Source organism: Hydra vulgaris, chromosome 10 (assembly GCF_038396675.1).
Source record: "Hydra vulgaris chromosome 10, alternate assembly HydraT2T_AEP".
NCBI lineage: Eukaryota > Metazoa > Cnidaria > Hydrozoa > Anthoathecata > Hydridae > Hydra > Hydra vulgaris.
Window position 1 is genome coordinate 21,288,154 of NC_088929.1, and position 26,560 is coordinate 21,314,713.

Below are 26,560 nucleotides of genomic sequence, written 5' to 3' on the forward strand. Positions count from 1 at the left end.
TCATATGCCATGTGCTGAGGTTAATTTAGCATGCTATATATATATATATATATATATATATATATATATATATATATATATATATATATATATATATATATATATATATATATATGTAAATATATATATACACACCAGGCCTTGTTAATAAAAATCAGCTTAGCACATTAGCTCTTCATGATTTTGACATCATAAAATTATTATTGACTTTTTTAACTACTGAAATAAAATAAATTACCGCAAACAAGTTTGTTTAACTAATTAAGAAAAACAAAACTAGAAGTGTTATTTTCTAAATGTACATATTGTGGAATGTCTATTTTGTTTCAATTTTTTTTTTTATATAATAAATAATTAAATTTAATATTACAATTTTTATTATCATTTAACATAAATTAATTTTTTTTCTTTTCTCAACATTTATACAAATGAATTAAAGTCTTAATATTTTTTTTTCATTATTTCTTAACAAAAGAATTTGTTACAAAAAAAAAAAAAATACTTTAATTACTTTACTAGCACTTTTTTATGTGAAAAACAAAAAAAAAAAAAGATTTAAATTTCCAAGTATCATTTACTTTTTTGTGAAAAACAAAGATTTAAATTTCCAAGTATCATTTATTTTTTTGTGAAAAACAAAGATTTAAATTTCCAAGTATCATTTATTGAAAAATATATACCATTGTACTTTCACTTGCCTTAAGGCAAAAAAGTTAAATGTACGCTTTATGAATATTTTTGATGCAGTGTTATAAGTTATTACAGTGTTATAACATGTTTTGGCGTTTAATTATTTGTAAAAAATAAAGAAAGAAGATGAAAACCGAGGAAAAAAAAAAGATTGCTGCCCATGCCAAAACCTCAGTGATGTAGCAGCACTCCTTTGCGGCAGCAGGGTATAAGATAGTCGATATATATACTGAAGCTCCGGACAGCAGGCTATTTAGTATGACGTCAGAGATGTTATCTAAACATGCATTCATAGTTTACATATATATATATATATATATATATATATATATATCAGAGCTTAAATTAATGCAAAAAAATTTTATTGCTAAAAATAGTATCTTTCTAAATTAGTTGGTAATTTTTATTTTTTCATCATGATATTTCTCATATTTAAATATCATTTTATAGTTTTCTCTTATGGCGGAGTAATAATATAATAAAACACATGTGTTTTTTTTATAAAAAAAATATTGAATTGTTATTGTAATACAGCAATAAAACAATACTGAAAATTGTTTTGACAATATTATATGTAAGAGCTTATGACACAAGCTCTTTATATTGTTTTAGATTAACACAAGTTGTGTTAACCTAAAACAGCTTTGTGACACTGTTTTATACTGTTTATAATGATAATAACATAAAATGCGTCTAAAATAAAACAAAGTAATTTAATTCTTTTTAATTAATAATTTAAAATTGTCATAAAACTTTAAACTTCATATTTGCGCGAAGTTATGTTATATCTATAGACCATACGATTACGATGCAAAAAAACATTAGATAACACTTTTTATTAATTTATTGCTTCTTGATCTATTATCTATCTTGTCTATGATCTATCTTGTACGATTAAAAATTTTTGTATAATTAATTTTTTCATACAAATGGTTTTTAAATTGATGCTTTTATTGAAATTGTTTATAATAAAAAGTAAGAAAAAAAACTTGGTTTCATAAATCAAATTATATTTCTTTTAGTACCGTAAAATCGCCTAAGTTCGGCCACCATGTAACTTTGGTCATTTAAAAAAAATGTAATAAAAGCATGCAAAACTTAAATTTTACAAACTTTTTTTTCTTAAATAATATTTGTAATTAGTTCATAAATATGAATCTATAAAAAAAAAATAATGTTAAATGCAGTCTGCTGAAATAATTCTTTAGTAAAACAACAGTTTGAAAAAATGTATACTATTAAAATCTAAAGTATATTCAATCTTTGTATTGTTAAGAAACACTAAATTAATTATATTTACAAAAAAAAAATATTAAATTTTGAAAATTAACTACTTTTTTATTAAAATTTGTGAAATTTTGAAATAGTCTAACTTCGGTCATTTACAGATAAACAACAAAGGAGACAATTAGCAGTAATATTGTGAAATACAGATATGTATTGCAAATGTAAAATGTACCGGTAACTTTACCTGTAAATTTATCAGTAAATTTTGACATTTTTATGATACACACCATGTTATTTTATTCGAATAACAAATTTGTTCATAATTTCAAAATTAACTGACAGTTCTTTGAGTTCTAAAAAAAATTAAGCTTGTGACATTTTTTTTTGAGATAAAGTAACAAGCTTTTCTTGTTCTGGTTTTTTAAGTGATTATATTATAGCTTATTGCGGTGACTAGTAATGTAGCTTATTCGATGGATTATTATTATAAATAGTGTTTCAATTTTTTTCCACATGCACATGCACATTGGCAGTTATCATGAGTATAAAAGGTAATTTATATTTCGTTTTCTTAATTCTAAATTGTCTTTGAGCTTGACTGCCTCAGAATCAGGTTCTGAAGATAATAACATTGAAGAAAGTGATGATGATTACTTTCTTCAATGTTATTATCTTCAGAACCTGATGAATTAGTTATTACGGATTTATTTGGTGAACGTTTGAATGAAATTATGCCTTGAATCACCAATAATGACTTCCACTACTACTCTTCAATACCACCGAATAAAAAGAAAAAATTCCCAAAAAAACCATGTTGAGTCTGCTCTAAAATAAAACATAAAGAATCATGATATTAATGTGCTTTTTGTGAAAATAGACCTCCGTTATGTATTGGCGAATGTTTCAGAATGTATTATTCAAAAGAATAGGTTTACACTTTAATTTTCATGAAATAAAATTAAAGCAATATCAATATTTTACTTTTATCTGTTTTAAGCTATTTCTGTCTTTATCCGCATTTAAATTAGGTTCTCTGGATTTTCAAATAAAAACTTGAATGTAATATTTTCTGAAACCAAATGTGAAGCTAAGAAAAGAAAAATGAACAGACAAAGCCAGTCATACACAAATATTATTTAATATAAGTTAGTATAACTGCAAGTTTACTCATAGTTGGCAAACTAATGACGCCGGCTTGCTATAAGTATTCTCATAGTTAGCAAATATCAAAGTCCCGCTAACTATGAGTATACTTATAGTTGGCAAATAAATGATGCCAACTTACTACAAGTATACTCATAGTTGGCAGCAAACAGGTTAAGTTTTAAATATTATTTGAATATCCATTCTATTTTTCTAGATGCTTTCTACTTCAATTAAAATTTAGGATTACTGTTTTTGTTTGAACAAAGAATGAGTTATAAAAGTTATAAGTGCATTATAAAAGTAATAACACTATTATAGCGTTATTACTTTTATAATGCAGTTAGTGACTAGAGTGTTATTACTTTTGAAGTTGTAAGTTTATTGCTTTATTTTTTATAACTTTTTAATTGTAGACTTGAAACTGTTTTCTTTTTTTTTGCTTCGCCTTATCTAATTTTGTTGCTGAATGTAACAACCACTCTAAAGAAACAAAAATAAAAATAGTACACAAATTATTTGTGTATATATATATATATATATATATATATATATATATATATATATATATATATATATATATATATATATATATGTATATATATATATATATATAAATATATAATATATATCTGTGTCAACCATGTGAATGCAAACGGTTTCAAAACAAGTACCGCACACAAGTCAAGAAGAGGCTGATACAAAAGTATTCTTAGAGCACAAGAATACTTTTGCATCAGCCTCTTCTTGACTTGTGTGCGGTATAATATGATTTTATAAAGTACGCTACAAAAACAGAAATAACTTATACCAAGTAAATAAAACAAAGTATTAATTTATTAGCTAAACTGACCACCGACATTGCATGTCAATTTATAAAATCGTGACTGCAAGTTTACAAAGAAAACATATCCGGTAAGTTGTGATGCAAATCTTTACATATGTGACCAATCTTTTAGTAGGAATGAAATAAGCTTGGTCTTGTTGGTAGCATCTTGCAAATATTTTTGCTATTGTTTAGGTCTTGCTTGTTTTCTTGTTATCTTAAAATTTAGAGATCCTGATTGACTTCTTCGAGCATGTTCGAATGATTTTATCGAGCCAGGTTGGTATTGGTCTGTCACAAAATATATTGTAGATCCTTTCAGAATTAGATTTAAAATAAATTTTGAAATATCTCCAAAAGTTTTGAGTTTAATGTTAGCAAGCTGTTGCAGAATTTCCGTTTTATCAAAAATATGTGCAGCACTTTGAGGAACCTGTAAAACAAGTTCCTCAAAGATTTATAAATACCTATAGTAACAGTAGTAAATTAACTTACAAAGAAGATTCATCTTGTTTGTTTTGGTGAGACTACCATCAGGTAATCCAATGCTCATGGGTAGGACTCAAGGAATAACATAGTATTTGTTTCTAAGTTGTACCTTCTCCACTACTTGCAATAACTAGCAATCTCCCAAACATGCTTCGTTCGGCTGAGATAGTGAATGATTTCTCTTTAAGGCAATAAATTTTTTTCAAATTTAAATTGTTAAATGTTTGCAGACAAAACATTTTAATTGGAACGTAAAAAGAAACTGTTGAAGATTGAATTGTTCTCTTAAAAACCTTTGGAACTCTGCTTCCCCGATGGATTGCGTATTCAATAAATTTTCTTTTAACTCATCAGGTGCTTCTATTCCAGAACAAATATATACCAATATTTTATATAAAATATTTTGGAGTATTCTTTGCCTGGTATACTAGCTATGAGTCAAGGGATGCCAGCTTTACTTACAGCGTTTTCTTTTAACATGTTTGCTGCACTTTCCGTTACGCATTTCATAAGCATTTCACATCCGTTCCTATCTTTATTAGTCTTTTTTCGATAGCAAATGCAACATTCTTCATCCGCAATAGTTTTTCCTGAAACAAGGGAGCTATTTTAACTTTGAAGAAGTACATAAAACAATAAAAAACGTGAAAACTGAGGGTAATTTTTTTTGCTTTGCATTTCCCACCTAAGGGTTTTTTAATTTACTTGATCTATTTCTTTTCGTGCTGAGGTTCTGCACGAAACACATTTTTTTAGTAAACAGTTTTTGAAAAATAAACATTTTTTTTCGTAAACATAGAACGGGAACAAATTTTCTTTTTTAGATTTATTAAAAGTATTTTGTAATTTTAATACAGTATTAAGAGGCAATTATAAACATATTTGTTTTTAAATAAAGTTTATGAAATTTTAATTACATAGATTTGAGTAATTATATTTAAAACATCTAATTTTACAAATTGTTAACCCCCTAATAATAATTTCTGAAAACTAAATTAATGCTTTGCGGTATTCGATTTATAAACAACATGGCGGATGTTATATACTTGAAATCTTTTTAATAAGTTGCATCTATTTTTGTCTCAAACTAAAGTTATAAGCAAGTGGCAAGTTTCCAAGTGGCACGTAAAGATTTTTAAACTTCTTAAGTTATATGGAACAAGTCTATACAAAAATTAGAATGTCCACTCAAAATGTTTAGTTTTAAATGGTTTTTTTTTTTTACATATAGCAATTAGACTATTCCTATTTTGTTAGTTTTTGTTTTTTTGTTTTTGAAACTTTTTCCGCAATGATTATAATAAAACTTGTAAACGGCTGTGACCATTTGTCTAAAATAAAATACTCGCGTGTGGTAATATAAGACGAAAAACTGCACACCTTTCTGGGGAAGGCTTGTTTATTGTATTTTTTACAAAATCCTTGAAAGAAATTCTCTAGTTGAATAGTTCTGTGTTTACCTTGTGTGAATATAAATACTTTCTTTTGCAGATAGCCAGTTTAACTTAGTCAATATATCATTACTATGTGTAAACCGGTCACATTTTAAGATTGTTCTCAGAGCTTTATTTTGTAACTTTTGTAGCTTTTGAATATCATTTTCATTTAAAATCAAAAAATTTTCATTTTCTATTGGAGATAACTTGTTAAAAATATTTAGGTAAAAGCTTGTGATGTATTACAACATATAAGATATAAATAGAAATATTCGTATAGCTAACTTTTGCGAAATATTCGTATAGCAACTTTTGATTCTTTGAGTATATTATATAAATTAATTAATTAACTTTGCTGTAGTAGTTTAACTTTTGTTTTGATTTAGTTATAAGTATATCAAACTAAATATAACTTTAAAATATTATTGGCTTCTATGCAGTAATTTAAAGTAATTAAAATTTAAAAGTGCTTTATGTTGAAAATCTCCAATAGTCACATCCTTGGCTTGGGCATCTTCATCTGTAAGAATTCACCGATTTGTCAGGAAACTAGGTTTGAATCCATCGACTATTCTTTTATGTTTGGTTTAGCACCACTTTACTCTATTGCCTTTGTTCTATATCGATCTCCTTCATCTCAAGGCTGCACTCTTTTTGATGTTATTTCTGAACACAGCTAATATTGTTGTTGTCAGTGACTTTAATGCTCATTACACTGAACAGCTTGGCTCTAGTGTCAGTGACTCTGCAGAGTTAAGGCCCACAACTTTTGCCTTTCTCAATCTCTAACTCAAATAGTCAACTTTCCAACTCGCTTTCCAGACAACCCGAATCATTTACCTTGTCTACTCAACTTTTATCTTGTTTTTGATCCTAGTCAGTGCTCAGTTTCTCAACATTTAGCCTTAGGTGCTTTGGATCACGGTTTGATGTCTCTAAAACTATTATCTCATTTTCTTCATCATCAGAATCCCTCTATCATCATACCTCTTACCTTAAAGCTGACTGGGACTCTTTCCGTGATTTTCTTTGTGATGGCCCTTGGATAGAAATCTTTCATCTTCCTGCTGACAAATGTGCTTCTTACATAACTTCTTGGATTCTGGGTGGCATGAAATCTTTTATTCACTCTCGATGATTCCAAGTCAAGCCTCACTCTTCTCCATGGTTTTTCTCGCATTGTGCTGTTGCAATTTCCAATTGAAACCATTACTTCCAGATCTACCAGCAAAACAATTCTCCAGAAAACAGACTTCTGTTTACTATTGCTAGAAACCATTGTAAAAAGGTTTTGTCTAACGCCAATGCCCACTATTCTCAAATGATGAAATCTCGTATTTTATCTCGAAAATACTTCTGGAGAATCTTTAACAATATCAGATTTTGTCACCTCATCTAAAGACAAAGCTGAGTATTCACCTAAAGACAAAACTGAGTTCTTGATTCCACTAGTTGCGTTCTACCTTATATAGCCAGCAAACAGGCTGATCCATTGCTTAACATTTGTATCACTCCAGCTTCTGTATTTTCTGCTTAGACTCTTCTACAGCTGTGGTCCGGGCAACATACCTGTTATAGTCTTGAAGAAGTATTCTCTGTAGCTGTCGTCTATACTTTCAAAACTATTTAACAAGTGCTTATCAGAGTCTTGTTTTCTAGCATGCTGGAAAGCGGCATCTGTTTTTCTAATTTTCAAAAATTCTGGAAAGCGATCTGACTTGTCTAACTACCGCTCCATTAGTCTTCTTCCTATCATAAGCAAGATTTTTAAATCTTTAATTAACAAACACTTAATCTTGAATCTTAAATCTAATAACTTACTTTCTGACCATCAATATCGATATCGATCTTCTCGTTCTATAGCTGATTTGCTAACAGTAATAAGCGATTATCATGCATTAGATAATGGTGGAGAAGTAAAGGCTCCTGACATTTTTTAAAACTTTTGATAAAGTTTGGCATTCTGGTCTTCTTCATAAGCTTTCTTGTTATAGTGTATCAGGTAACATATTGAATACTTTCTTTCTAATCATCTTTTTTTTATTTCCTGTAATTCTAGGGGTTTTTCAAGGTTCTATCCTTGGCCCTATACTCTTTTTGATTTACATTAACAATCTTCCAAATATTCTCACATCTAAGGTGACATTGTTTGCTGATGATACTACTATTTATTCTTGTCTTAATAAGAAGCCAAGACTCTCTGATTGCTTGGAGGGGGCATTTGAGCTTGAAAAGGATCTTGTTTCTGCTACAGTATGGGGCTCACAGTGGCTGGTAAACTTTAATTTAGATAAAACCCAATTTTTTTTTAACCAATCGTTATCACAATAATTTAAATCTTCCTGTGTTTATGAACAGTAATGTACTTGATAAGTCATCTAACTTTAATCTCCTAAGATTAACTCTTACTTATTCGATCTTTCTTATAAATCATATATCAAATTGATTGCAAAATTATGCATCTGCTAAGGTTGCATCTCTTTATCATGCTTGACACTTATTCTGGATTCTATTCTTTATCTCTATAAATCTCAAATCCATCCTTGTATGGAATACTGTTGCCATATCTGGGGCAGATCTTCCAATGATGCCCCTTCTTTTTTAGGCAAGGTGCAAAAATGCGTTGTTAACATAGTTAGACCAGCTTATGTCAACCTTTAACCATTATCACATCGTTGTAATGTTGCTTCTCTTTCTCTTTTCTACAAATACTGTAATGGGTGCTGCTCTAAAGAGCTAGCATCTCTTGTGCCATCTACTTATCTATATAAATATATATATATATATATATACATATATATATGTATATATATATATATTTATATACACACATGCACGCACAACTATAAATGCATGTTTAGATAACATGCCTGATGTCACACTGAAATAGCTGTTGGCTTCATACATCAACTATCTTATAACCTGCTGCCGCAGGGATGGGCAGCAACTTTTTATTTCATTATTCTTTGTTTTTTTGAAAATGCTGTATGCTACAAAGATAAGAAAAACTAATAAGCAATTTTTATATATATGCGCTATAGTATATATTTATATATATATATATATATATATATATATATATATATATATATATATATATATATATATATATATATATATATATATATATATATATATATATATATGTATATATATATATATATGCATATATAAATATATATTTATTTATATTGTACGATGTGTTCACGCAAGGCATAATGTTAACAATATTTGGGTTTATAGTTTATTTAGATATGGAAAAAAGCATAAAAGATCAAGAAAGTGCAAACATGGGAAACTTTGCAGATATTCGCATAAAAAAGTTTCAGGTTTGTTTTTTATAAGCTTTATTTAAAAATTAACTTTTTATTAATTATATTGTTTAGCCTTTTGTAATGATTATCTGCAATACAATATAAAAATAGTATTTATTAGTATTTATAACAATAACTGAAATTAATCCTTTATGTTATATAGTATTGTTATTAATACTGATATGATATCAGTATTTTTATGCAGTAATATTAAATACTTGAATTAAATTTATTGAACAAAGACTAGAGTTTGATTTAAATAATATACTGTTTTAAATTGAACATTAAAGGTTTACTGTTGAAAGATTATGAATAAGTTTTCCACAATAAATAAGATTTATAAATATTGGACAGATAAAAGTTTGATCAAATATGGTTGTTTTTTTTTGCCCTTCAAAAAAATGTTTATTATATTTTATCCATATTTTAGGACATGGATAAAATATTTATAAAATGTTGAAAATCTCTACTTCATCTAATTCTACTATATCTTTCTGAAAACACATTTAGACTGAAAATTCATAGCCATAAAAAAGCCTTTCAAAGTTATTTATATAACTAAACAAGAGAGGCTCTAACGTTTTACCAAGTTTAAGTCTTTTTAGAAGTAATCATGACACAAAAAGTGTGAATTTAAAATCATACCTTAACTCTGATTGGGTAGATCCGAGGCAGAGCAGTTGATATCTGAATTGTATTTGAGTGTGCATTTGTGTTATAAAATAATTTCTGATTTATGAAGTAGCTTTGAATTGAAGTTTATAACATTAATTAACCTTTATTTAACAAAACGTTTATTTTAGCTTTCAGTATTATCAAGAGAGTTTGTTGAAGCAATGACTGAATATAATAATATACAAAATGACTACAGAGATCGCTGTAAAAACAGAATCAAAAGACAGTTGCAATTTGGTAAGTTGACCGTATATGCTTCTTTGTTAAAGGTAAGTGAATATGCAAGAGTTGTTATGATTATGATATGAATATTGCATAATCTTAATTGAATAAGAAACGCCAAAAAATTTTAATTGTTTTTTTGTTTTTGTGGATTTTTTTTTTTTTTTTAACTATTATAATTTGTTATTTTGCAACAAAATAATGTAAAAATGTAAAATTATTTTGACATTATTTTGATTAAACTAGTTTATAAAGGAATAAAATTTATATGTATAAAAAATTTAATTTATATGTAGGAAAAATTTAATTTATTTGTATAAAAAATTTATTTTATTTGTATAAAAAGTTTAATTTATTTGTATAATATATATATATATATATATATATATATATATATATATATATATATATATATATATATATATATATATATATATATATATATATATATATATATATATATTCATATGACATAAAAGTGTTCAAAATATAAAAATTCCATTCAAAGGAAAAATTAAAGTTTTTCTAAACTATTCAGTTCTAAAGAAGAGATACTCGAAATGAAATACTTGACTTTCCAAAATAAGTTTGAAAAAAATATTGTTGAATTAAATCATTATTTATTAAATTGTATTTACTTTTATCTTTTAAGGTATATTAAAAGATTATGAAAAGAAATAGAAGATATGTTAGTTTTACATTTGTACAGAAAACAAAGTATGTTAAAATTTTAAGAAAATTTTTAGCCATGGATAAAACTTTATTTTCTTTAAAAAATGAAAATAAATTAATATTTTTTTTGAAAAATGTGAAACTCAAACTATGTGAAAATTAAGAAACTCAAACTGTGAGCAAGGCGACATAATAACAAAAGTAAGAAATTTATGCTCAACTTATTACTGTAACAAATACAAGTCTAATATGGAGTCCTTTCGCCCAAGAGCTTGATACCATAAAAATGCCATTTTGTCCTTTCACTCAAGAACTCAAACCACTAATACCATGAAAAAATCAAACTAAAAGTTAATAATGAAAATCTAAATATTATAGAATATTCAAAGTTATTACTTAAAAGTTAATAAACTACTTTTTATGTTTATTAAAACTTAAATTTTTTTCTTAAAGATTTATTTTTAATTGATTGTGTTTTTATTGAATCTAAAAATTTGTCAGTTTATTATTTACGATTTTATCTAAAGTAAATTTAGATTAAAAGTGTGACCATTTGAACAGTTAGTTGCAACTTTTGAAACTCACATATGAAACTATTATATCTAAAAATATCTTACATTTTCACAAAACATTGTTTAAAATCGAACCAAACACTTTTGAGTTAAAAAAGTATTTTAAAGGAAAAAAATTCAAATTATTTTGCTGGATTTATAAAATAATAAAACTCGTTTTATTATTTTTTTAAATTTTATATTAGCTGGTCGCACTGTTAAAGATGATGAGTTGGAAGAAATGATCGAAAGCGGAAATCCAACTATTTTTACGCAAGGGGTATGTGCTTTTGTAATATTTTTTTAAAATATTGTGTGTACTGGTAGAAGTATCACTTTTAAGAATTTTACATCTAAAGAAAATGGCTTCTCAAATTAGAAGTTGTGCTTGCCATAAGTTTATTACTCTTTGCATAAATAATAAAATAGTCTATTTTTACTTAAACTGCTATTAACACATTGCCTCATCTTTTCTTTTTTTAAACAAAGTTTTCTTAAGTCAATACTTTAAACAATTTTAAAAGGAGCATTGGATTCAAAGCAAGTTTGTGTAACGAATTTAATATATACGAATTTAAATTGACATCAGGTATATCTGCAATATGTGGGATTTGTGGCTTTTTATAAATGGCAAAAAATTTTTAGAGGTGTTCTTTTGATTCGGCAGTCTTTGTTCTCATAATAAAGTTGTTGACAAGGAAGTTGCCAAAAATTCGTCTTGTATAACTTTCATCGTCTTCAAAAATTCACACTTACTTTCATCCAACATTATTTTTAATAATATTTTTGTGTGTAGAATTCCTTTGAGTTTCACCATTTTAATTTCGCTAAGTTACTCTCAGTATTTTTCTTATGAAAGGCTTTAATTCCAGCATTTTTTAGTACTTTTAGTATAATATTGTGAAGTCTTGAATTTTCTTGCTAGATCTCTATGTGTCTAGTTTTAATTTTTTGCTGCTGAACTGAGAATTGACTTTACCATTGTAAATTTATAGAAAGTTTTCTTTCACTTCCGGGTTTTCTTTAGAAGCTTTGAGTAGTCTTTAACTTATAATATATATGACCATAGATTTTGGTACATTTATATGTTCAGTGATCATGCGACATGAAGTTGATTTTGGTATAATAATATGTTTAGGGATCATGCAATATGAAGTTGAACTTTTTTACCCACCTCAGTTTGTTTCCACAACATTTTGCAAATCATTGATCGTAAAAAGTTTATCAACACAGTTAAAGAGAAGAAAGTAACGTTTAATTAAAATAAGAAAAGGAAGTAACGTTTAATTAAAAAAAGAAAAGATTTTAATAAAAATAAGTTAGATTTTGTAATTTTGTCATGATTTTTTTAATAATAATTTTTTATTGATAATTAATTTAATTTTATTATACTCTTGCAACAAATAAAAATTCAATAGAAGTATAAGCCCTATAATATAGTAATAAGAATTTAATTAAAATAAGTTCAGTTAAAAAAAGAAAAGAAGTAAGGTTTACTTAAAAAAAAAGGAAGTAATGTTTAAACAAAAACCAGTTAAAAATAAAAAGGCTTTGTAGTTTTTGAGAAATTCAAAGTTGATTTGACTTTTCCGTGTTCACCCTATAAACTATAAACATCTGATAATGTTATAAACATTTTACAACTTACAACAATTTTTATAAATGATTAAAAAGTAATTTTTGTATTATTTATATTATTTAAACAATTTGGTTTCAGATAATAATCAAAACACAGCGAGCAAAACGATCATGTCAAGAAATTGAAGCTAGACATAATGATATTATAAAATTGGAAAACAGTATAAAAGTAAATATTAATTTTTATAAAAATTTTATTCATAATAAGATTTTATCATGATGTTTGAGATCAGTAGAGTTAACCATGATGAGAAATGCAGGGTTCATAAAAATCGTGCAGAGTTCAATTTTTATGAAAATTTTTTTTTCTATTCTAAACTCTAGTACAAAAATTCAAAAAAAATTCAGAAATTATAAAGATGTCTCTGATATTAGGTATGGTGTTAATCTAAGAGCATTTGCAGCTACAACTACTGAAGCAACAACTACTGCAGCATGATGAGTCAGTGGACTTGTATTCAAAAATGACAGTAGATTAGTAATTGATCATAGTAAAGTTTGAAGAGCTCGGGATAAAGTTATGAATGATATTGTAACTTTTTTTTTTTTAAATTTTTAATCAGTTATTACTGAGAATTATATACTGAATATATTTTGTGAACAAAAAGATCTGAAAATAGCATTTTTAACTGTAGATCATACAGACACTATTCTACTTAAGTTATAGAATAAATAGCTTAAGAAATAGACAAGTTTGTCCCAGTGATGGAAAGTACTTATTTTATTTCAATCCAGCTAAAGAAGCCTAAAAAAAACATTGAAATTATAACAGGTTTTTGAATACATTGGTATGAGAAAGATTAGCACTTAACAGCGGTGGAGTGGAGACAACAGCGGTGGAGACTCCAAACCATTTTAAACACTAGTTTGGAGGAGCAGAGTAATGGGCTTAAAAGAATCAGTAGTTAGGACAAAAGTTAAATTGGATTGCCTATGTTCTGTGCACCAATCAATCGTCACTTAAGCATTTGATTAAACTGTAAGGTGGAAAGTCTACTTTCCCACTTAACAATTTAATCTAGTGTTAAAGTAAGGGAGCTTACTTGATAAATCTTAAAATTAGCACTTTTTTTAAATTGGTGAGCCTCCTATTAACTTAAGTAATGATGTAGTAAAAGGTCTTTTTACAGATCAGTATTATGGCTATCAATTAGTTAAAGCTGTGCAAAATGGTCATGTTCCTTAGCTTCTTAAAATTGGACCCGTTAACATGGTCAGATAACTTCAGAATCTCTAGAATTTATGTATCTCATCAAACTTCTGAAACTTGTAGAGTTTACTGCTTAACACCAATCACTAGATATTTAGAGTATTGCTGCTTTAACACCAATCACTAGATATTTAGAGTATAGCTATTTCAACTTATTTAATAGATTACTTGGTATGCCTCTGCTGATTCTATTTTCAAACTATGCTTTGTTCTGAGAATTAAGTAGAGAGAAGTTTCAGTGTAAACAAAACTCTTGATATAAAAGGAGATAATGAAAATATAAAAGGGAGATCTATTTATGTGAACAAGAAGAACACATAAATAGATCTTCCTTTTATATTTTCATCATCTCTTTGATTGGAATGAAGCTTTTGAATTACCTTTGACTTGTTGCATGACAACTAATGGCATCAAAGTGTATGTGGTTTTTATGGATCTTTGTGAAGCATTTCATGTTAATTTTTAAACAACCTTTTTTTAGAGTTTCAGCGAGGCGAGGTGAGGCTATGACATAATGATATTATAAAATTGGATTGATATTATAAAATTGATATTATAAAATTGGATAATGATATTATAAAATTGGATTACCTCGCCTCAGCGAGGCGAGGCTATTTTTTTTTTATAAAAGTAAAGTTATTTTTTTAAGAAAAAGCAGGCATTTTTTTCACCTTTTAAAATTTACAATTTTTTTTGTTACCACCTCACAAAAGTTAAGTAGTATAATGTTTTTTTGGCAACACAAAAATATTCTGTATTCTGAAACAACACAAAAATATTGAGTATTCTGAAACATGTATATTAATATTCCAAAAGAGTTGTATGTAAATGTAATACGTGCCTGTGTATTTTAAAAATGAGTATATAAAAGAGAGTAATGTCTTTATTTTTATTGATTTGTTTTATAAGACTTTTTTTTTTTTAAATCTTTTTGTTGTGTACGTTAATTTAATAATTGTTTAAAATTAGTAATTTTTAATTTTAAGGAATTATTTTTGCCCTATGTTAAATTAGTTTTATTTTTAGGAATTACTTGAAATGTTCACAGATATGGCATTTTTTGTCCAAAGTCAGGTTTGTTACTTAACTATTGACAAAACTTTTCAAATTTCCAAAATTTTTTATTTGTTTAATGATTTGTGATCAAAGGGAGAAATGATAGACAGAATTGAGCACAATGTTGAACAAGCTGCAGAATTTGTTCAAAAAGCTGTAGGGAATATAAAGAAAGCTGTTAAATACAAAAGCAAAGCTCGTAGAGTAAGTTGTTATTTATATGGTAATTATTTATGTATTTTTTTATATTTTCAGTTATTTTGTTTTATATAAAAATTCATATTTTAAATTTACATGTTATAGTTCAATGTTTTTATTTAGTAAAAAGTTTGAAATTTTTACTTAAATAGTTGTAATAATAAAAATAACTTTTACTTTTGTTAATTTATGAATATTAATATATAATTACACTAAACATACTAAGTAATTAAGACAGAACCCTGAGAACTTCCACTTATGAATGAATTAATATGATGAACAACGAAATGTCGCCTAAAAAAAAGAACCCATAATTTTATTAAAAATCATTACAAACACATTTAATTTTATTACAAATACATTACATTTAATTTTACATGTTTTAATTTAAGAAGAGAAGGAAGAGCATCAAAATGGTTGACATTAAAACCACAGTTGATAAATATTTTATGAGCCAGGAAAGTATGATGGAAAATTTAAAGTAATAATGTTTGAGAAAAAAAATAGTTGATATCATTACACTAAATATTTTAGCATTACAATAATTATACATCAAACATACACAAAAAATATACCTACTAAACTAGTAAAGTAGTTTTTTTTAATTGTTTTCTTGAGACTTGTAAAATCGAGACAATTTTTAACTATTTCATTGTTTTATTTTTATTATTTTATTATATATTATTTTAACTTCATTGTTTTATTTTTACCTACTCATTTAAATGAGAATGTTGTATATTGTATTATAATTCTCTATATAGAACTTATGATATTCAAATTTAAAAGTCAAAGTGATTTCAGACCTCAGACTTCTTATTTATACTAATTTTCATTTTAAAAGTATTTATAGCTGTAAAAAAGTATAAATTGCTGTATAAGCATTAGATTTTTAATGGCTCAATACATATTAACATATATAGACCCACATTACCCCACTTAACTGTAAACTTCAAAAAAAATCTATCTTAAAACTAATTGAATTTAATTATCTAGTATTGACGCTGATAATTAAAATTTATAAAGCTGTTAAACACGTATAACATAATGAAAACATAAACACATATAACATAATGAAAAAAAGTTTCCACCAACCTTTAATCTAGTGTCATTTTGTTATTTATTACCATTTAAAAATTAAATTGATTTTCAAAACCACGCTTCATTTTAGGATACTACTCATTTTTTTATATATACTTAAGTATATATAAAAGCTTTTTATTTTCAAAACTATTTTTGAGTTCTAATAAAAGGCTGTTTTACGATACGATTGTGTTACAATCATAATTGTTGTATTACCAATCTAGTAAATAAAAAAATTTATGAAACCTTCTATAATTTTGATTGATCTAATTTGGACATAATTCTAAATCAGCCTTTTATTAAAGTTCAAATAGTTTTAAGCTATAATAAAAGTCTGGAGGCCTGGTAAGCACACTGATTCTGCATGAAAAACTGCAACAGTGTTTCATGTTTTTAACTCCCAGGGCAAAAATTCTCATTTTTAAACACCCAAAGAATCAATTAAATCAAGTATAAAAAAAAAGAAAAAAACAACGCAAAAACAAGAATTCTTTAATTAATTATTAAAATATATTTATTATTATTATTATTATAAAATTATTATTAAAGATATTTCTGTACAAAGATTTTTATAAAACAGTTTGTTGCCATGGAGACATATTGAAGCAGAATTATAAGTATTAGCAAGATCCCAAATGATCCCAATACACGCACAAATGATCCCAATACACACACAAATGATCCCAATACACGCACAAATGATCCCAATACACGCACAAATGATCCCAATACACGCACAAATTACCCCAATACACGCACAAATTGTTAAAACAGTTGGTTTTTGCTTCAAATATTAGAGTTTTGAGCTCGTTATCTCGATTGCTGGGTTTGAAATTAATAGATAGTATAACAATAACTCAACACTTAATGTGAAATTAGTAGATAATGTGAAATTAATAAATAATATAACACTTATATCTTAATAATAATAACTCAATATATCTTAATTTGCAATGAGAGTTGCCATTTATCAATATAGGAATGTTGACAGTATTGTGACTGCAATTGTAAAAAAAAGACTGCTGTCTTTTTTTTACAATTGCAAAATATTTTAAAATGTAATTCAAGTTTGTTATAGAATATGTGGATTATCTTTTCCTGTTACAAAATGGCTGGAAATTATTCCAATTGTAAATATAATAGTTATAATAATGAACAAATTCAAAAATATATTTTTTTTATTTTGAGCATTATAATTTTATAATATATTAACACTTTTATATTATTAATTTTTTTTCTTTTTTTTTTCTGTAAAGATAACGCAATTGTTTTTTTGGTCAAAGGTCACGACTAAGCTTTTGATAGATGCAAGAGTCTAAAAGACATTTTAGTGTCAAAGAGACACTTCAGTGTCCAAACGACACTTTAGTGTCCAGAAGACACAAAATGTCTTCTGGACTTTTATTGCTTCTGGACACAAAAGCATTATTGCTTCTGTGTCCAGAAGCAATAAAAATGAGAATTAAGGGCTTTTGATGAAAAAATCTGAGCATTTGGTGAACATGATACAATATCGATCTACCCTTTTAACCAAGTGTCCTTATGTATGATTACCAAAAAATGACTCAAGAACTCAAGACTAAAATATATTAGGTTTAAAGAATTTTATGTATTTTTATTTCAATATTGTCTATATATCTTTTAATATTTGTGGAGCTCATGAACAACAGAGATAAAAAAATAAATAGCAAATCAAAATCTGAATGCTACTTAAGAATTTCTATTCCTGGTCAGTGTTGAGGTCATATTAGCGTTAAGTAACCTTTCATTGTAATCTTCAACATAGAATATAATAAAAAACCTTGTCCTTGGGTTATAGTATATTCCCTGGGCTTCAGTATTAGTTGTGCATACTCTTCCCTAGGCTTCAGTATTAGTTGTGCATACTCTTCCATGCTTAAGTTTTAAAGTAATCATATCATTCAACTTGAAATTTACTTTTTATAATGTCATCAATTTTGGTTTTCTTTTAAATTTAATTTGTAAAAACTGTACACATTTAGTGTAAGTTGATCTGTTATTTTTTTTTAAAAAAATTTATAATTGTTGCATGTTGTTTGGTGTTGTTACTTATAATTGGTTTAGTTTTTTATTTTAGTCTCAAGTAAGAACTAGCACAAATAAATTGTGTTGTTTATTTATGAGATTTTTATTCTAATATTTATTCAAGAATTTGCAAGTACGATAAAATATGCATGAGTTCTTTGATGGTATTTTCCAAGTAATTTTCTCAATATTTTGATATCATTTATATATACAAGTAATTTTCTCAATACTTTGATACCATTTATACATACAAGTAATTTTTTTGATACTTTGGTATCATTGATAAATACAAGTAATTTTCTCAATACTTTGATACACCTTTTACATTTGTACGAGATTATCTTGTATCGTTTAGTGTTTTAATTATGTCAATTTTATTATTATTTTTTTGTTTTTCATTGAAATGATTTGTGTTTCCCATCTTAAATCTTAAATCATTTGAAATTAATACACCAAAATCTTTTTCTATTTGGTAGTACTCTATTCTTGCTTTTGATTATTGTTAGTCATAAGATATTTATAATTTATGTTTTTATTACCCATATGCATGATTTTATATTTTTCAATATTAGTTTGCATCTTCCTGTTTCTTGCCCATTCTTCTAATATATCAATGTCATTTTGTAGAACAGTTGCATCAGTTTTATTGTTAACTGCAGCTATTACTTTGCTATTGTCTGCATTTGATTTATGAGATGACTAGGAAGATCATAAATGTATAATAAAAGTAAAATTCAACTGAGCTCAGAATCTTGTGGCACACTGCTTGTGGCACACCGCTTACTTTATTTGCCAATGATGATTCTCCTTCTCCTAGAACATCCCTTTACTTTCAATTAGTTAAAAAAGACTTTATCCACTTCAATAAAATAGATGTAACACCATTTGCCTCAATTTTTAGAATAAAATAAGTTATTATAGAGATCAGTGTTCCAGTGAAATTCAGTGAAATTCAGTGTTCCAGTGAAATTAGGAACATATGATGAGGACCAAAAGTAAGAGTTTTGAAATTTTTTTGATTCAATGTTCTTACAAAATGTGAGTTAAGTAGGTTTTTTTTAGCAGTTGTAATTTTTAACAAGATTTTTCAGTGTTTTAACAGCTACTAAATTGTGCTCCGCAAGTGTTCATTTTTAAGGAAAAGCAAAAACAAAAAAAAGTAATCCGATCAAATAATTATTCAAACAGAGCTAAAAAACCGAATCATTGCTTTCAAGTTTAAAATCAAATCATTGCTTTCAAGTTTAAAATCAAAAAAAAACTGAACAGAAAAAATTTTTACCTGTGGTCTAACTCAAACTAAGTAATAATGGCATAATCCTTGATATTTGTAATGATAATATATAACAGTGTAACACCCCTTAAGGACCAAGTTCTTGACAATAGCATCATAAAAAGAGAAATGTATTTAAAAATTTATTTAGATAATTAGGGATTTATTAATAAATTTAATAATAAACTAACCTTACTTAAACTAAGTATTATATATGTAACTCTAATTTAAATTTTAATTTTATATGCAAAAGTGCTTAGCTTAATTATTCCTGCATACATATTAACTGGTTTTTTTCTAAAAAAAAAGGTGCCGGAACTCACCTGCATTTTTCTTTATATTTCAAAAATGAGGCAGAAATTAGTAATTTAATTTATAAATAATTTTTATATGTATAGCTATTGGTAGGTTCCCCCGTACATCATACCCATAAAGGCGGGAACAAATATAAGAAACCGTTTTCCAATAAAAGAAGCTTTTTTTCAAATAATGACAGATGTTTTTTTTTGGATAGGGGGTGAGTGGGGGAGGGGTCAGTCACTATATAAAATGCAAACTTTACAAAACTATAAACTTTTATAACAAATCCCATAGTTTTTGCAAATTTTTGTTGGGCATATCCTCTCGTCTCCTTTCCTTGCTCTTAGTGTCTACTGCTGAATGCCTTCCGCTAAGTAACCACGAATCAACGTACTTTGAAGGATCGAAGCTTGTTAGCGGTGGTCCCACTAATTTAATGAATAACAACGTTGAAACTGTTTTTGCCATTAATGAAGCCCTTGTTGGTGTGATGATCAGATTCATCTGTGAAAACCCTCGTTCGCATTCACTTGAGGAAATGGGAATAGTCTGTAGAACGTGTACCAAATGAACTAAATTTTCAGGATATGTTTTTTCTGCCAGATATTCACGGAATCCACGAATCATTTCTCTTTCATTTAACTGTAGTCTTAACGACAGATTTCTGATTTCAGTTTCTCCAAATGTCACTTGGTTGTTTATGTTATCAGGCCAATGATTTTGATCTAAGATGCGAGCCCACTGAGCTAATTCAACATCTTTGTCAGCAAGCAACCTTTTTTCAATTGACTCTTTTAGTTTTATATAAAAGGCGTTAGGATTAATAGCTGAATTGTTTTTGGAATTTTTATTGTGAAGTAAAACTCCATGAAAACTTTCTGTGCTAAAACTAAAGCAAATTTTTAATAGGGACCACCATTTGTAATAGGGACCACCATTATTTTTAATAGGGACCACCATTATTTTTAATAGGGACCACTATTATTTTTTCTTTCTTCGAATACTTGAACAAGAGCTTTAATTTTTTGATTTGCTTTGTATAGATCAATATTGCGGTCTTGTAGGTCCAAACTCAATTCCGATAATTCTTGGAGAGCATCACACATTAATCCTAGATCCATTAAAAACTCTGTTAATGTAATTTTTTTTTTTAAACCTGCATAATTGGATTTTTCGTTTTTGTCCCTTGTAGGATCAACCATCGCTTCCTCAAAATGTTTCACAAGCCCTTCGTAATTTTCCCATACTGCAAAAACTGAACGGAAACTAGATGACACCCAACGTGTATTTAAAATTCGACCAATTTTCAGCAGCTGAATATTAAGTAATTCTGCGCATGAACGTAACTCTCTGCTATTTTTGGGGGAAGCATGATACACGACGTAAAGCTTATCAAGAAATGATTTGAATCTGTTAATACTTGAGATCTCCCTAATAGTATCGCCTACTGATAGTTCCAGTCTATGATTAGCACAATGCCAAACTATAACAAAAGGAAACTTTTCAGTTATTAATTTAAAAACGCCACTTTTGCATCCTAACATCACTGCTGCGCCATCACATGCTACAGAAACTAAATAATTTTTCAAATATTCATCTTTCATCCCATAAGAATGAAGACATTCAAGTAAAGCAACAAATAGTCCTTTAGCCGTAACACTTTCAAGCTCCACTAAATCCAAAAATGAATTGATTGGTGAATTCATTCCGCTGCCTTTTACACAGCACCGAATGTACACTATCAGTGTTGATTTTTAGCTTATAATGGTTGATTCATCAATAATTATCGAAATCTTACTTTTTGACTTCTGCAATAATTTTTTTCCTCATTTCGTTACCTATATGATTGACAATATTAATGCATGCGTTTGTAGAATGAAGAATACGACCCATCAATTTCTTGAAGATCAATTTCCATTTCAAAATTATTAAAAGACTGATTTCCTTTAGCAACTTTATATGCAGTTCGAAAAATGTTTGCTGTTACAATTTTCTCACGCGTTAAAGATTTTAAAATATTGTTTGACAGAGTCTCTTTTTTAGCTTCTTCTACCATCTTTAATGCTTGATGTCCTACAGATTCTTTGTGATCAAATATTTTCTTACGTAACGAACTTAACTGTTGCTTTCTATTTTCACCATAATAAGAAACTTCATTATTGAACCATTCTTTAGATATTTTCATTCCCATCTTAGCTTCTACGCCAAGTGTTTTCACTTTTTGGCAGGTAGTGCAACCGAGCTTTTTTTGTCGAAAACAAAGCCACTCGTTTTTGGAACAAAAGTCTGTTCTAAAGTCCAGCAACTTGGCCAGTTATAATTGGTGTCATTGTCTGCAGAAGGTAAATCTGACGTTGTAATTTTGATTTCTTCTGTTTCTTTTGCATTTAATTTGATTTTTTTGTGAACAGGGGAATCCACCGAGAAGAAACTGGTAATTTTTTTCATTATTGGTTTTGCGTTATTTTGTTTAATTGATATTTTATATCAGTATTTAAATATATAAATTAGGTTATAACTTTGAATTTAAAACGCTAATAACAGGAAATTCATTAACGATACAATAAAAGTTACTGTTGCAAATACTGTTGTAAAGTTTTTGTTTTAAAAATAGATCTTTTTTAAGTTGCGTGAGGTGTTGTGAGATTAATATTCGGAAAAACACTGCACAGAAACAATAGAATTTCTTAAAAGATTTCTTAAAAACACAAATGGTTGTGAGATTAATGATTGTTAATCTCACAACCATACGCGTTTTCAAGAAATTGTATGTTTTTCCAATTATAATCGGAAAAACAAAGAACTTGGCGTCATAAAAACGAACGCTATTAAGAAAAGATGAAAATAAATTAAATTCTTCTCGAGCAAATTTTGAAACGCAGCGCTGTAATGTTTTCAAATCTGCAAAGAATGTTTAATATTTAAGAATGAACTATTTTCATTATATAATAATATAAGGAAAAAATATAATATAAGGAAAAAAATGTTTATATAAAGCAAAAAAATTATATATATCAAAAAAAAGGTGCTGGAACGCCGTTCCGGTGCGTTCCAGGAGAAAAAAAGCACTGCATATTAAAATTAATTTGTGCTTTTCATTCAAAAAAGTCTTGTGATTTACCTCAAGAGTATAAATGTTTAGCTAATTCAAGAGTATAATTTTTAATACAGTTTTATCATAGGAAAAAAAATTATTTTCTGGGGTTCTATTAAAAAACTTGTTAATAAAATGTTTAACTTAACAGTCAAAGATACCATAGTAAAATTGATTTTTTTAATTTCATGATGAAACTTGATTATGACGTTATAAAACCTCTTTCAGATAATCAAATATATTTATGAAACTACATATGCAGTTAGCATTGGAATTTCTCCATACAATCTCAGGAGAAAAGAAATTAGCCCTCATTTGCATGCAAGGTTGTCTTATTTGGTAAATAGGTTATGCTTTTTTTGGTCCTCAGAATAACTCTTGGATCTAATTAACTGTAATACAGATCTACATAATTTGAATAGTTAGGTTTGATGGTGCAACTGACAACCTATTTATAAACAGACAACTGAAGTTGAAAATGAATCTTTGTTTCATTTATGAACTTGTAGTATACAAAACTAACAATATTCTATAGACTAAGTTCAACTCTCAACTAAATAATGTTGCCCTGTTCAATTTCAATACATAAAAGAAAATCGAAATATTTTAAAAAGGGAATGTGATTTTTTTATGTTAACCATATTCAACGCAAAAATCAATGACCCTACTTGATAGCAATGTTTCAACTCTTCTTTTTCTGATAAGTAATTCTTATCAAGTTTGTAATGTTTGTAGATTAAATCCAAAAAATATGAATAGCGTTGAAATTGCTTATATTAGACAGGTGTCCACTATATCAATTTCAGCAGACAGATTTTCAGTTAAAAAACATATGTCCTTGCACCTGGGAGTCCACTTTCTCCATCGCTGAATTTATAATTGGGAATGTATGCTACATAGTGGACAGAGACGAAGAAAAGGGTACTGTGAATCTAGGTTTGTTTATTTACTCAGCCAATAAACAAAAGTTTTTGCAAGTGTCAATAAACAAAAGTTTTTGCAAGTAGAAAAAAAAGTTCATGAAATAATTGAAAGTAAACTTGAACCTATTGTTGATGTACTAAGAAGTGAAGGATCAGGTGAATATCTAATGATGGAGATTATTACTGTTGGAGTTTTTAGTCCAATGATGGAAACACAGCAAGAAAGACATAAATCTTTGCTTAAACGCATTCAGCAGTTTTACATGTTCAGCAGTTTTACCTAAAACTAAAACATTTATATTGTATTGAGAATATATTAAAAAATAAAAAATAGCATTTAACTGCAATTGTGATTGTTGAAATTGTATAATAGTTTTTTTAATTAAAAGACTTTAAAATAAAATATGATTTAAAAAAAAAAAAAAATTTAAAGGAATGTACAATAGTTTCGCACTATTTATTAACCTTTAGACCTTGCTCAATTTTGTAGTTTTGACCATTTTTTTTTTTTAGCTAAAGTTGTAGGTATATTAAACCTCGATGTTAAGTTTTCCTGAAAGCCAAAACAGTTTACCTAACTTAACACTATACCTATAATAAATTTTATACAGTGTTGTCCTAAAAAACTTTTTTTTTATGAAATATTTCATATAGCACTTTTTTTCATTAAAAATTTTTTTAGAAAAAAAACAGGCATAAGTATGCATATAAGTAATAAAATTAAATTTTTTTAAAATTTATTGAAATAGAATAATTTTAATTATTCTATTTAAATAAATTTTTAAAAATTTATTTAAATAGAATAATTAAAACATATACTAATAACACTTTTATTTTTTTCACATTTTAAAAAATTGTACTCGAAATTTTGACTATACTATGAATAAATATTTTAAGAAACCAAGTATCTTGTTGTTTTGAAAATATATTGACACTAAGAAAACGAAAACATTTCTATAGAGTACGAGTTTATACCTTAATTAAATATAGCTTTATTACATGTTGCTTAGCAATTTTTACATAAATATACATAACTATAATATAATAGCTATACATAAATTATGTCTATAAAACAAGGTTGATATGAAGTTTATTTAACATTTTAGATTTCAAATCATCAAGTTTAAATTAAACTTCCAAGATTAGAAAAATGGACTAAAATGGTTATCATCAGAATCATTATTGTAACTCTATGAGTTCATGATAAATTTGACTTAGGATTGTGTAAATTGGCAACCTCAGGAGGTTTATCTTGTTATCGAAGTGAAAATGTAAATTTCTAATTAAACCATGTGAAGTTGTTGTTTTTGCTGACTGCTGTGGACCATTGATTTGAAATTTAAAGCCAGAAATGCAATTAAAACTTTAGTGTTTGAATTTTTAGAAGTAAAGTATATAGGTACATTTCAAAATGCCCTTGTTTAGGCTTTGTTACAGCATTGTTGCGGCATTGTATTAATTAGGTGGGCAGAAGTAACTACATAGCTCATTGTTCTAGGCAATACAAAAGGTCATCACTTTTGTATTGCTTAGAACAAAACTTAAATCTGATTGCTCTTCTGTGGACTTGGGGCTTGCAGTGGCTTGTGAATTTCAACTCAAACAAAGCTTATTTATTTACTGCTAACAATTATTGCAGTTTTGTTGATATTCCTATATTGATATATGGCAACACCCTTACTGAGTTATCTACTTAATGTCGTCTTGTATCATTCACTACTGACTTCTCAAGGAAATCTTTTATACAATAGGTTGCCAATTTAGCATCTGCTAAAGTTGTCTCTCTTTATCATACTCGTCATTTACTTACTCTATTCTCTACCTTTACAAATCTTTTATTCCTCCCTGTATGGAATTATGTTATCACATTTTGGTTGGTTTTTCTATCCAACCAAAATGTGATAACATAATTCCATACCCTTTTTTCATCTAGACTTTTAACTTTATCTTTATTTTTTAAGGATTATCTTTTTTCAAGTTTGAACTAATCCCATCATCATAAGGTTGCATCTCTTTTGTCACATTTTGTTAACATATACGTCGCACACTTAGGTAATTGCATTTGTAATTTGTATTTATAATTTGCATTTTGGTAATTGTATTTGTAAGACTGCATCTCTTTCTTTTTTTACAAATACTACCATGGTTGTTTCTCAAATGAGTCATTATCACTATGAAATCAAATGAGTTGTTATCATCATTTGCTCCATCAACCAAAACTCAATCTTGCGTGACTTGTCACTCAGCAAAAGTCACATCCTTTACTGTATCTGTCCCTTCATGTTCCCAAAACTTTTTTCATCTAGTTTTTTTCTTTATTCATTTTGGAACTCTCCTCCATATTTATGTTTTTCTAACTTGAACAATTTACAGTTTTTTAAGTCTTCTGTCAACAGTTTTCTCCTTTTTCAACAATATTATTTGTTTTCTGGTAACCCCCAACTTAAATAGGGATTGCTTGCAGCTTTGCTGCAAGTAAATTAGTGACAAAAAAAGA

The 26,560-nt window shown here is 27.1% G+C and overlaps 1 protein-coding gene across 2 annotated transcripts in view; it reads left to right on the top strand.

Moving 5' to 3' along the window:
* Positions 1-26,560, top strand: part of LOC100214100 (syntaxin-1A) — a 94,618-nt gene that overhangs the window by 64,982 nt on the left and 3,076 nt on the right. Inside the window, exons 5-10 of one of the 2 annotated variants that reach the window (XM_065807485.1) lie at positions 9,064-9,140; positions 9,929-10,037; positions 11,452-11,525; positions 12,963-13,052; positions 15,120-15,167; positions 15,243-15,353. In XM_065807485.1, coding sequence (XP_065663557.1) covers positions 9,064-9,140; positions 9,929-10,037; positions 11,452-11,525; positions 12,963-13,052; positions 15,120-15,167; positions 15,243-15,353 — 509 coding nt within the window. Of the gene's footprint in view, positions 1-9,054; positions 9,141-9,928; positions 10,038-11,451; positions 11,526-12,962; positions 13,053-15,119; positions 15,168-15,242; positions 15,354-26,560 lie in introns of both variants that reach the window. The other variant, XM_065807484.1, reaches the window with a different exon arrangement.